This window comes from Triturus cristatus, chromosome 8, assembly GCF_964204655.1.
Source record: "Triturus cristatus chromosome 8, aTriCri1.1, whole genome shotgun sequence".
Taxonomy (NCBI): Eukaryota; Metazoa; Chordata; class Amphibia; order Caudata; family Salamandridae; genus Triturus; species Triturus cristatus.
Genome location: NC_140591.1, coordinates 1,481,150,819 through 1,481,164,260, shown reverse-complemented (window position 1 = coordinate 1,481,164,260; position 13,442 = coordinate 1,481,150,819). Strand labels below are relative to the sequence as shown.

Below are 13,442 nucleotides of genomic sequence, written 5' to 3'. Positions count from 1 at the left end.
AGGGTGTCAACTTATGAACCTATACAAACCTGATCCAGTCTTTTTTATCAGCAAATGATCTTTGTCCCGCCAGTCTCCACTACCTCACCAGCTATTGCCCGTGGCCACTGGCTCTCCTAGAAAATGCGGCAATAGATGTACTGACGGAGTGCCCCCAATCAGACCCCCTTCAGTTTCTGTCTGTGCCTTATGGGGGTCCTTATGGGGAAGAGGATAATAACCAAGGTAATGAGGCTGACTTTAGGGTCATGTTTGTGCATGGGGCCCAGAATAAATTAAGCACTTGGATTTTGAAAAAGGAGGCCATGCTTACTTCTGGTAAAGATCTGACTGAGACGTCACTCCCAACCAGTATTGTGTTATGGAAACTATTTCACAGGTATTTCCGTGAAATACAGGTTTTACAGGTTTCATCATCATAATGACAGACATCAAACTACGCTGCAGAGCTTTAACTTTGTCAGGGCTACGTGGATTATGTGGCATGGAGAACTATCTTATGCAGAAACGTTTGCTAAATTATGAGGCAAAAAATACAAACTACGTAGCACATTCTATGTCAGTATTATTCTTTTCCATTTGAGATAGAAACAGTGCTTCTGGTTAATTCTGCAAAATTTGCAAATTATGTGGCAAATGTTATGGCATGCTGCAAATCCATATTTGTGCAGGAAATGCTGCAGCCACATAATATGCTTAACCTACTGACACACGAGTGGCCATAGTTTTATTAATATTTTATTTAAGAAAATTACACCAAACCTAAACATTTTAACTCCAATAATTGCCTATTGTAATCTGCATGTTGAAGAAAACTACTTTTGTTAAGCTAACCACCCCAAAATAAACATGTAATATAAAAAATGCCATGTGTAATATGGTCCTATATTGCCACCTCAAAGTTCTGGGACCTAAACAATCCAGTTTGCCTTTTGCCGCATGAATTACAATGTCACCAGAACTCCAAAGTGGCAATCTTTTACCATATTACCCAGTTACTGATCACGTGTTCTATTTTATATTTAAATAAACACAGTAAAAGCACAATTTATTTAAGAGACTTATAATGCACGCATCTACCCCGCGGTGTTTCCTAATTACACTGTCCAATGCTGCATTTTATTTTGCCATTTTAGTCTTGTTAATCCTATTCCATAATGTTAATGTCCCACAAAAGAAAAGCACCTTTTAAAACATGTTTTTATTTCTTTACAGTGCTGCTTTTCTTTTAAAAATGTCACTTATAATAATACATTTTATTGCTTTGAAACACATTTGAAATATTAGGACATTATCTCTTTCCCAACAAAATACACACATTTCTCAAAATATTAAACGATATACCTGCAGCGTAGGTGGACAGTGAATACTAAAATGAAATTGAGCTCAAGTGCAGCAAGCATTTCTAAAGATTACTGAAAACAATTCCAAAATCATGTAATATAAAAAAATGCATAATAACACATGTAACATGGTCATATAATTCCATCTTGGGGTTCAGGTGACATTTATAAACCAGTTGACCTTTGGCTTCATTGTTTATGTTGACAATAGAACCCCTGGATGGCAACGTAGGACCCTAATACATAGTTGCCAGGTATGTATTTTCTATATATTCACTGAAAAAACACAATTAAAAACGGAGTTATGGGTCTAGCTCAAACGTGCAAATTCCCCAGTTAGTTATGGCTCTCTATCTATCTTGGGGGTCCAGCAGACGGCTTGAGTAGATTGTTGAATGGAAGCTGCACTGCCCGGTGGTCCGTTAGCTACTCTACCACTGAGGGGCTGTAGCAGTTGGACCCAGTCACACTCAGGTAAACTAGAAGTGCAGTGCTTTATATCCTGTATTAGAGGCTGTCTCTGTCTGTGCAAAACATGCCTATTGTACTATAAGGATTAGAATCTGTTGGCTAGATATACTAAATACTGGTCTCAAAAGAATGGTCACAAATTGTGTTCAATATTTTTGCGACCAGTACAGTCTTTTGCAAACCGTCCTATACACTAATACGTCGGTTAACAAAATATCAAACTGTTGTGGTCGCAATTCGACCTACCTCATGAATATCAATGAGATAGTTTGCAAATTGCGACCCACTACGATTTGCTGCCATCACATTGATGGTGGCCTGCTAGAGTCAGCATACCACCGTGTCTGTGATTGCTTTTAAATTTAGCACCTTTTTTTTTTTTAATACGTCTTGTTTGCCTTAAAGAGAAACAGGATGTGTTTAAAAAAATACATAATATTTTACGAACAATTTTTAAGACTAGGCAGTAGTCCATGGCCTACCTGGGACCACTGCCTACTCTTACAAAGTCTTTTTGTCAACATTTACCTTGGGAAAAGCTCCATCAGGGACCCCTTCCTATTTGCAAATGGGTTCCAAATACTTTTGTGTAGTCAGTAAAGTATTAATGTTTTGTGATCGGATTTCGGTTGCAAAACATTAATGCATCCCATTCAGTATCACCCTAAACATGCCCCTTACAAATTGCAATTCAGCATGTAGTCACAAACCCTAATTGTGATTCAGTAACGAGCTGCAGTTTGTGTTTGATACATACCAGAAGGCTATTTTGCGGTCGCAAATGGACAGATTTTGTGAATCGGACCCTTTACAATCACAAAAAGTGTTAGTACGTCTGGCTCGTTTTCCTCAAAACCTCTTTCCTTTAGTTCCTTGTGTGATCTCCTTATTGAGTTGTTCCTGCAGCTCCTCCATCATCTAGTGGACCATTTTAGCCGAAATGCTTCTTTTTTTGGTGCGATTCCATTTGTTATTTGAAGAGGACCCTGTTCTCCTTTCTGACAAGATGTATATACTGTTGCATGAGAGAGATGGCGAAAGTTCGAGGTATTGAAGGACCACTTGGATGATCCAAGATACTGTGAGAATATATTTTAGGAATCCTTTTAACAGCATGTGGCTTGGTCAGGAACTTAAGTTGTGTTGTTCAAAACCTACTAATCGGGAAATTGGTTCCTCCATAAATTAAATGATTTGGAAGGTTAAGCATTTGGCCAACAGTAATATTAAACTGGTGGCATTGAAAATGGACTTTATATTATTGATTTCTTTGGCATGTCAAATCGGGGAGTTGTGCATTCTGTTTTTTATTTTACCCCTTCGTAGCTTTCCTACCCCTTCGTAGCTTTTCATAGGTACATGATTAACTTTAGATATTTTCTTGTTCCTGCATAGGGGGTTACCTGATTTGCGTAATAACCAGGAAATTGTTCCCCTATACTCTGTTAGATTTTCTTAGGTTTTAATGGAAGGAGGCCAAGGCTTTTGGTCCTGGGGCAATTGGTTGGTCATTCTCCTGGGGAAAAGACTTTAAATGCCTGGATGATCACTTGTGTCTCTCAGTATTGCAGTATTTCAGCCTCTTAGATATCACCCTCGTGGCAGCTGTGCCAGCCCACTGCCTGCAATTGTAAAACCAGCCTAGTGAGCGTTTGCTCATGTGCTGATGCTTAGTTGGGTCAGGCTTTCCATAGAGACTTGTATAGCTGAATTTTCCTGAACATAAAGATGCCTTTCCCCTTCAAAATGGCGTGCTTTTGTGTTTCCCATTGGTATGGAAGAAGGGAGACTTAGACATACTAGTTGGTGCAAGTTGCTCACCATAGTAACATTTGTCTTACATCAGAAGAACCTGCCAAGCACCCCTCTCTTGGTCTGTGTTTGTAAGTGTAGACTGCTGGAATGTGAGTGGCGCCCATGTTGCTTGTTTCCCTTGCTCCCAAATAATGTACATATTGCCCTACAAGTATTTTTGCTGGTTGCCCTGTCTGCTGTCTAGTACATTCCATGATTCTGCAAGGAGGTGAACCTATGGATTATCAGTATGTGAGTTATTGTGGCACGTAACTTGTACTTTTCCTCTGATTTACAGTTCTTGTCCAACATAAAATGTAAACCCAGCCACGGGACTATATATGAAACCTCATTTTCACCATTTGAACAGCATTTCCAGCAACTAAACACTTTGAAGTCCATGGGTGACATTATGCATACGGCACAATGTTCCACTCAAGTCTATGCACAAGGCTCTGACTGGGACAGTGTTCCATATTTCCGCGAATACTTGTTCTCGGAGCAGGCGCAAACCCCTTCCTGCACTGTTCCCAGTCCCTTTGAAATCACACTTGTACTCGTATAAGGCATTATCTGTAATCCGGGCCACTGGAATTATGCGGAAAGGGAGGTCCAAATTATGCAGCAGGGTTAAGTAAATTATACAGTAAGAAAAGGCAATTTATGCGGTGTGATGCAGCACATTTTGGGATGGGGTTATGTTATTATTTTGTCATTTTTTGAAATATTAATACTGTCTGGGCATTGGTTGCGCCTCATTTATACCAGTGTATCACCCAAATATAGCAATAAGCAACAGAAAGGTGACCAGTCAACCTTTGCAAAGGGCCTTACACTGTAGGGCACACGTGTTGTTGCTTTTTTAGTAACATTTGAACCTTTTAAGCTAGAAACAAAGTTATGTTTTGTTAAAAACTGCATATTATACAGCAGATAATAGATGATGTGGCAAATGCAGCAAATCTGTAACTGTACACAAGCTCCTACGGCCGCATAATTACATAATTCCAGTAGCCCTGTCTATAAGACTGCGTCTGGCTTCTGATGTCAGTAAAGCCATTTTACAATCTTTAGACTCGATCTAGTTTACTTTCATTATATTATTGTATTACCCTAAACAAATTTATTGAGAATGGTATCGTACTTTCATGCGAACCCATCTTTGAATTTTTCCTCGTATTTTATTCGGGGCACATACATTCAGTGGTGCAGGATAATTTTTACCCAGATAGTTTCCAACTGACTCCATCCAATATGTCTCTTCCCTCTTAAAAACAACCAGCTTCCATCTCAGATCTAATGTTGTATGTCCATAGCTGATCACTAGCTATATTGGCCACACTGATGACATGGTGTGCAGCCTTCTGTGAGTTAAGCTGAAGCCTTTTGGAAGGACCCTGCATGCACTTAGAATTCAGATTTCATCTTTTCAGAACTGTTTGCACAGTGTCTTCAAAAACTTGCCATCCCGGAGGTTGACAATGTGCATACGTCTGTGGAATATATGCATGAATATTAGCCTAGCTCAGTGTCTTTTTCCTTAATCATCTTTTCTCGTCAGGTCTGATCCAGTGCTTGTTCCTAATTTCTTCCTTCCACCCCAACATCTGGAAGCCTCCATGAGAATGCTCAATGTTTCATCTACCCTTTCGTCTACTCGCAGAGTAAGTGCAGGAGATGTATGTTCCACTGTGCCTTTTGTTTAGCATCAACATCAATAGAACCAAAAGTGCAACAAAAAGTATGGTATTGTAACGAATCCCATGGCCTGCTATTACTATATAAACTGTTGTTGCCCTGTTTGCTAAGAGGTTGAGCTCATGTCTGTTTTTACCAGTTACAATTCTATGAAAGTCCAATTAAAATGGATATGGCTTTCATGTTTTTCCAGGGTTCAACACACATGGTACAACCACTTTCATACCTGCCAAATCCGATCTTGATACGCTGGTTTCCTAGTCTGTAAAACTTGGGTTTTTTGACATAAAAATATATTTCTGGATCATCTAGGCTCCATTAAGATTTGTTAGTTAGAACATAAATGGCTGAGTGTAACAAGCAATTGCTATAAAGAGGAAATAAGATCATCTTTTGTAGTGATATGATGAAACATTTATGGTATGGACTTGTAGTACTGATGGTGATTGTGTGCAACATGACACTGATGGATTGGGAAACAATAAAGAATGTGGTCATTGCAAGCAGGAGGCTGGGTTAGCCTTGCATATACTCATCAATGGAGACCAGGTTAGCCTTGCATGTACTTCTCAATGGCGACCAAGTTAGCCTTGCATGTACTCATCAGTGGCGACCAGGTTAGCCTTTCATATACTCATCAATGGAGACCAGGTTAGCCTTTCATCTACTCATCAGTGGCAACCAGGTTAGCCTTGCATGTACTCCTCAATGGCGACCAGGTTAACCTTTCATATACGCATCAATGGAGACCAGGTTAGCCTTTCATCTACTCATCAGTGGCGACCAGGTTAGCCTTGCATATACTCATCAGTGCAGACTGGGTTAGCCTTGCATGTACTCCTTATTGGAGACCAGGTTAGCCTTGCATGTACTCATCAGTGGAGACTGAGTTAGTCTTGCATGTACTCCTCAGTGGAGACCAGGTTAGCCTTGCATGAACTCATCAATAGAGACCGGGTTAGCCTTGCATGTACTCATCAGTGGCGACCAGGTTAGACTTGCATGTAGACATCAGTGGAGACCAGATGTAGGATGCCACCGAAAGATACATCAACGCAGAGCTGTTTTTTCCGGCGAAGAGCTGTGGCATTGTTATCATTAATAATACAATAATTCATGAACAAACACAACAGTCACTTCATGCAGATACCATATTTGTAGTTTGTATTTATTAAGCGAACATTCACCGAGGCTTCTTAGTTCTGAGAGATTAGCAAAAAAAGAAGACAGTAAAAGAAATGGGCACAATAGTTTATTTGACAAATGTAATGGTTATGTTTTTTTAAAGTTTACAAAAAAAGACCTCAGCACGTGAAGAGTGAAGCTATCTGGGGAGTTTGTTCCACTTCGTGGCTGCGACCACTGAAAATGCTTTTTCTTCATATGTTTTGGTCCGGGTTTTGGGGGATGACTAGCCGAAAAGGTCTGCAAGGCCGTCCCTGTGCTGAAACACCTAGCCATGTTTTGGACTAGCTGCAGGCTCTTTAGGAGTTTGCCTGGAAATCCCACGTAGCAGGTGTTATCGTAGTGCAGGTGAGACTGGACCAATGCCAATACTGCGGGAATATGGTAGGTGTTGTCGCTATAGGGCAAGATTTTTCTAAGCAGTTTGAGTTGCCAGAAACACATGCTGGCCACCTTGAGTCCTAATATTGTAAGGTGAGGTCTGAATCTACATCTCATGCCCAAGTTGTTTACCACTCTGGAAGGCTAAGAGCAGGGGCCCATGACGTCAGGCCAGATGGAAGGGTGCACATTATATAACTGGAAAACATCTATTCTGTCTCCCTCCTTCCCATTCTATAATAATGCCATCCAGGTCCTCAGGCTCACCCCCTTTAAACATGTAAAGACGGGTTGGCAGTGTACCCACCCTGGCCCACAGACACAGTGTTTGAGTATCTTCCAGCATATCATGGCCAGAGGTGGTTACATGCAACATCTCCCTTGTATGGGTGGTGGGTACCTGTACAGCAGAGGCTCATGCTGAACATTTGTAAGAGTTTTTACACGTTTATCAAACCGGTTCTTTTCCTTATTCATAATATGCTAGTAGTATGGACAAGCACCCATTGTTATGTACACCCACTGGGAGATACGATGTCCATAAGTGGCTGCATAAGGCTTCATGTAACAACAGGCTCAATATAAGGGAAAATGTAACTAATATTCAATAGGATTAGTACTTAGCTGTAGTTTTCGCAACACCTCGGTAGTAGCTAACCCTAAACATAGTAGAGATCTCCAAAAAACTATTTTCTATGTTTTTGTACAACCAATAAATGTATGTGGCCCCATACCTCTGCACCTTAGATGTTGTAGCCACAGCCTTCATCTGATAAACTTGCAATATCGCACTCAGTGGCTGACAACCAATCCTTTGCTTGCATCCTACAACAGCACCAGCCCTTTGTCTTAGGCTGCTCACAGCTTTGCCTTTTTGCTGTATCCAAGGTAATCTAGTGTCCGAGGCATGACTGACAGAAGTTACTCTCAGAAAATCAACAAGCATTGGCAAAGCCAATAGGTCTCACCTATGCAAGAGCTACTGGTTTTGCCAAAATGTTTTAACAATGTTGCACACCAGTGTGACTCCTGTTCAGCTTAGTTAGTGGAGTAAAGGAGAGTGATGTGAAGTGCAATGTCATAAAGTAGAGTGGGGTGTTATGGAGTGGTGTAGAATTGAGTGGCGTGAAGAGGAGTGTCTTGAAGTGTCATGGAGGGAGTAGAGTGTCATAGAGTGGAAGGATGTAAAGTTGAGTGGCATAGTGTCAGAGTTGAGTAAAGTGGCATAGAGTGTCGCGGAGATGTGTAAAGCCCAGCAGAGTGGCATAGAGTGCTTTGTAAAGAGAGGAGTAGAATGTTGTAACGTACAGTGGCGAAGAGCAGAGCAGATTTTCATGGAGTGGAGAGGCATAGAGTGGAGTAGAGTTTTGTAGCGTGGAGTGGCATAGAGTGTAGTGGTGTAGTGGTGTAGTGGTGTAGAGAGGAGTAGTGTGTCATACAACAGAGTGGAGTAGAGTGGCATGGAGTTGCGTGGAGAATTGTAGAGTGGAGTAGTGTTGTAGATTGGTGTAGAGTGTTGTCGAGTGGAGTAGAGTGTCAAAGTGGTGTTAATGAGGTAGAGTGTCATAGAGTGGAGTGTCGTAGTGTGGCCTAGAGTGAAGTGCCATAAAGTACAGTGGTGCAGAGTAGATTGGTGTAGAGTGCAGTAGCGGAGAGTGAACTGGCTTAGAGTAGACTTTCAGAGAAGAGTGAAGTGGCGTAGAGTGGAGTGGTTCAGGGTAGAGTGGAGTGGTGCGGTGTAGAATGCAGAGGAACAGAGTAGAGTGGTGTATAGTGCAATGATGAAGCGTGCAGTGGTGCATAGTAGAGTGGGATAGAGTAGAGGGGTACAGAGTAGAGTAGAGAGGCATAGAGTGAAGTGGCGTAGAGTTTCACACCGCACGCCAGCAGTGCTAAAGCCAGCCTAAGTGGTAGGCCGTTCTTGTTTCAGTTATACATGTTCACCTGTTTCATTGTTGATAACCCAGGCATCCAACAAATAGTATAATAACAATGTTTTGACATCGGCAGGATGTTAAAGGCTGTAGCGTAAATATTGTAGTTGGTTTCGGGGCTCCTGTTTGTAGATTTCATGAAAGCAGGAATCTGTGTTGTCTAGGTTTTTATGGCAATGCTAGTGCATGTGTTGCACATACTGAGGCTATTGCTCACTAAGTGTAGTTGTGTAGGCTACATATTTTGGCTTGCCAATGCGTGCTATTGTTAAAAGGGTTTGGTACTCTGATTCGCTGACTGTAAGCAGAAAGATCATTAGACATTCACTGGAGGGTCACACAGTGCTTTGATAGAAGACCTTCTACATGAATATTTGTTTCCACAGAGTGTACGTGCTCCTTCTCCCTACAAGCCTGTTTTAAGGGTTGTATTACAGCCTCGTAAATTGGAGCAAAGGAGGGGCAGGAGTGTGCTCCATTCCTCTTGCTTTCCTATGAACGCCCTCACTAAGTCACAGAAATAAAAGTAAACACCAAGCTCCCTCGGAAGACGGAGCCTGACATTGGACCTTTGTGTTTAAATGCACAGCAAATGTGACAAGATAAGAACAAGATTTAAAGGCCTGTTTACAGAAAGTGAGCTCTTGGAAGGATACAGTAAATAAGGTTTGGGCAAGGGTAGGCACAAAGACTAGCAGGTCAGCCTAAAACAAACCGAGCCAGCAAATAGCAAGGAAATGTGAGTTACAAACCACAATGCCAGTGGTAAGCACTGGGCAGAATGCATTCCCAGGGAAGCTTTCTGAATGTCACCAAGATGTCTTCAACAAACCAGACAGCTGCACTGTTTGATAGGCTTCGACCTAAAAAAAGTGTGTGTTTCTGGGATTTTTTGTATTGTAGGGCGGCCATTCAGTGCCCTGAAACGCAAGTTTGGTGTAACGTCCTATTCAATTATTACAAAATTGATTTGCAGAGGAGGGTATTTTCATTAGGCTATCCTATTATATTGTATTTGTTGTTGTTTTTTTTAGGATATCTAATGTAGTGCAGACCTAGTTTTAAGAACGATTTGTTTCGAGCCTTTTTAATTGAGGCGGGTGCATCTGGAACTCGAGGCGCTGTACCTAGTGCAGTATGGTGTGTGAATGTGTATAGGAATCAGCAGAGACTGGATTACAACAAGCATTTGCAATGCAATAGGTCTTGCATTTACACCAGTTTGTGCTATTGACATTGTAAATGACAATGCCTTTTATTTTTGTTTTCAGTTTTTAAAACATAAATAAAAGGCATCGTCATTTACAATGCCAATAGCTTAAACTCTCGTATACCGAACACATAGGTATTCTATATATCTGCAGTGATGGTGATCTCACACATATCTGCAGTGATAGTGATCTCACACTTATATCCGCAGTGATAGTAATCTCACACCTATATCTGAAGTAATGGTGATCTCACTCCTATATATCGGCAGTGATAGTAAATTCACACCTATATCTGCAGTGATAGTGATCTCACACCTATATCTGAACTGATGGTGATCTCACATCTATATCTGCAGTGATAGTGATCTCACACCTATATCTGCAGTGATAGTGATCTCACACCTATATCTGCAGTGATGGTGATCTCACACCTATATCTGCAGTGATGGTGATCTCACATCTATATCTGCAGTGATAGTGATCTCACACCTATATCTGAAGTAATAGTGATCTCACACTTATATCTGCAGTGATAGTGATCTCACACCTATATCCACAGTGATAGTGATCTCACACCTATATATGCAGTGACGGTGATCTCACACCTATATCTGCAGTAATAGTGATCTCACACCTATATCTGCAGTGATGGTGATCTCACACCTATATCTGCAGTGATAGTGATCACACACCTATATTTGCAGTGATAGTGATCTCACACCTTATCTGCAGTGATGGTGATCTCACACCTATATCTGCAGTGATGGTGATCTCACACCTATATCTGCAGTGATAGTTATCTCACACCTATATCTGCAGTAATAGTGATCTCACACCTATATCTGCAGTGATGGTGATCTCACACCTATATCTGAGGTAATGGTGATCTCACACCTATATCTACAGTGGTATTGATCTCACAGCTATATCTACAGTGACAGTGATCTCACACCTATATCTGCAGTGAAGGTGATCTCAAACCTATATCTGAAGTAATGGTGATCTCACACCTATAGCTGAAGTAATGGTGATCTCACACCTATATCTGCAGTGATGGTGATCTCACACCAATATCTGCAGTGATGTGATCTCACACCTATATCTGCAGTGGTAGTGATCTCACACCTACATCTGCAGTGATGGTGATCTCACACCTTTTTACTGTTAGCACATCACAACAGCAAGGCCAAACGAAAGGAGCCCCTTGGGGGTGAAGGGGCGTCTTGAGACCTCAATAAACAACAAAGGAAGGCTGGACTCTGGTGGCGAGTAGTGACTGGCTGAAGAGTTGAAGGGAGCCTCGGCGGCTGGCAGAGGGGGGAGATGGTGCACACATGTGCTCTGGAGGCAGAGGGGGGGAGATGGTGTATGTATATCAGCACAGAAGTCTGTTTAAACTAAACATTAGATTTAGGGTGAGGGAAAATACAGTAGCGGGAACGTTTTATTTCGGTGTAGACTGTGCGCGGTGCTGTTTTATAATGTCGTCACTGGCAGACATAATCACATTTAGGAAAAAAAACTGACTTCGGAAACATGATCCGTCACTACATGCCTCCTTTAGATGAGAAATACCCTCACGGCAGCCGTTAAGAAAACGACCCAGTCTGGATGGGCCGTCCCAAAAGTAGACAGGGCGGTAACAAAGAAGCCTCAATTTCAAACGGAGGCCACCGTTTAGCATAAACGATGACGCTAGCTAATGAAAATGATGGGCGGGGCTTCAAGTCCCCTTCTGAAATATCCTCTACCACAATTTGTCTTTCAGAGCGAGCAGCGCATGCGCGCTGCAACGCTAGGTGAGACCTAAAAATCAGGATGCAATGGGAAGTGGGTTGAGAAGATGGAATTAGGACAGTGTACCATGCCGGAATGACACAAGGTTTAGTGAACAGACTCCGTCCTGCAAGCCTGTGTCGGCTCTGGCGGCCAAGGGGTTTCATTGAAGCAGAGTATATGATAAATAAGGCTCTCAGTCTTCCCATTTTACAGTAAAATGCTAAAAACGCAAATAGAAACCAGTTAGTTACCCTTCTATATATATTAGTAAATACGAAGAAAAAAAAGAACAACTTGGTGCTATAACCATGGCAGCCTGCCCATTAAAGACAGTGGACCTAGTTTAAAGTGAAACCCTCTAAATAAAAGCTGAAATTACTAGTTGTATTTTTATTGTTTAGTGGAACGCAATTAAATGTGAATAAGTACCAATAAAAGCGACAAACGATACATATGGATAAATAACAGATGGCAATGTCAGAAAACATTAATCCAAGCGTCATAATCACAAATACAATATTACAGGTTCTCCCAAGTAAGTATTAAGACAGCAGCCTTCGTGCCAGTCTGATGCCACCATTTGATGGCACAGATATGTCTGTTTCCCCTTTGCATTGCTGAGCGGTGGTATGCTCGTCGTTGATAGAGTGCTTGTCTTTAATGTTGACTGGTGCTGTTGGCTTTCACGTTGTCTTCTGTGTTTGGAATGAACACACCTGGCTCAGCACTTCACATACCAGTGGCGTGTGTGGCGCATACCAGGTGTAATCACCAATTTGGTGGGCAGCACCTGCTTTTCGGTATTGAATCTGCAGTCCCCTACTCCTGCCAAGTTGTCAACATGCCTGGATTACAACTGCGCCCTCTGTGCATGGTTGGACTGATGCCTGACCCTGAATTAGTAGGGATTGTAATACATGCTTAGTGCTTGGCACCCTGGACCTCACACCGAGTCTTCTATTCATAACCCCAAGTGCACGTCCACCCGCTTATACTCCTCACCAGGAGCCTAGCGCAGAGTCATCCACAGGTAACCACAGGAGTGCTCATGGACCTGCATCCAGACCCCATACACAACAAGGACTTTCTGTCTCAGTCAAGTGAAAACCGTTTCGGCAAGGTCTGAAAGCATTACACTGGCTGCCGATTAGGCAAACATTAAAGTTTAAAGCTCTCATGATCGCCTATAGGGCTGTACACCAGATGGGCCCAGACTATATCCAGGGCAAAATCAAAAAGTACAGACCCTCCATGGCCCTTTGTTCTGCGAGCCAAACCCGTTTGTGCATTCCTAAGGTGTATAAAACGAGAGCTAGTGGCAGGTCCTTCTAATTACTGGCCCCCAATATGTGGAAATCACTTCCAGAACATCTTCGTTGTGTTTCATCAGCGTCCGCCTTCAAGGCTTACCTGAAGACACATTTTTTTAAAGAAGTATAACCAGACTTCCCGTCATTCAGATACGCGGCTGCTTAGTTTGGGGATTAAAAACCCTACTTCCATAAATCAACTCAGTACCATCTGGAGCAGCTGTTGCACTCTACAAGTTTTGGTTCATTCATTCTTTATCATTTGAAAACCTGCACAGTGAAATCTCATATATATAATTGTGAACCAGATATATATAGACACACCCAGGCTGTATC

General features: G+C 41.9%; 1 protein-coding gene across 2 annotated transcripts in view; it reads left to right on the top strand.

Annotated features, from left to right (window-relative positions):
- C2CD3 (C2 domain containing 3 centriole elongation regulator) overlaps positions 1 to 13,442 on the top strand; it is a 604,078-nt gene that overhangs the window by 457,554 nt on the left and 133,082 nt on the right. For both annotated transcript variants that reach the window (XM_085623335.1, XM_085623334.1), the window contains exon 32: positions 5,170 to 5,272. In XM_085623335.1, the coding sequence (XP_085479461.1) occupies positions 5,170 to 5,272 (103 nt within the window). The remainder of the gene's footprint in view (positions 1 to 5,169; positions 5,273 to 13,442) is intronic.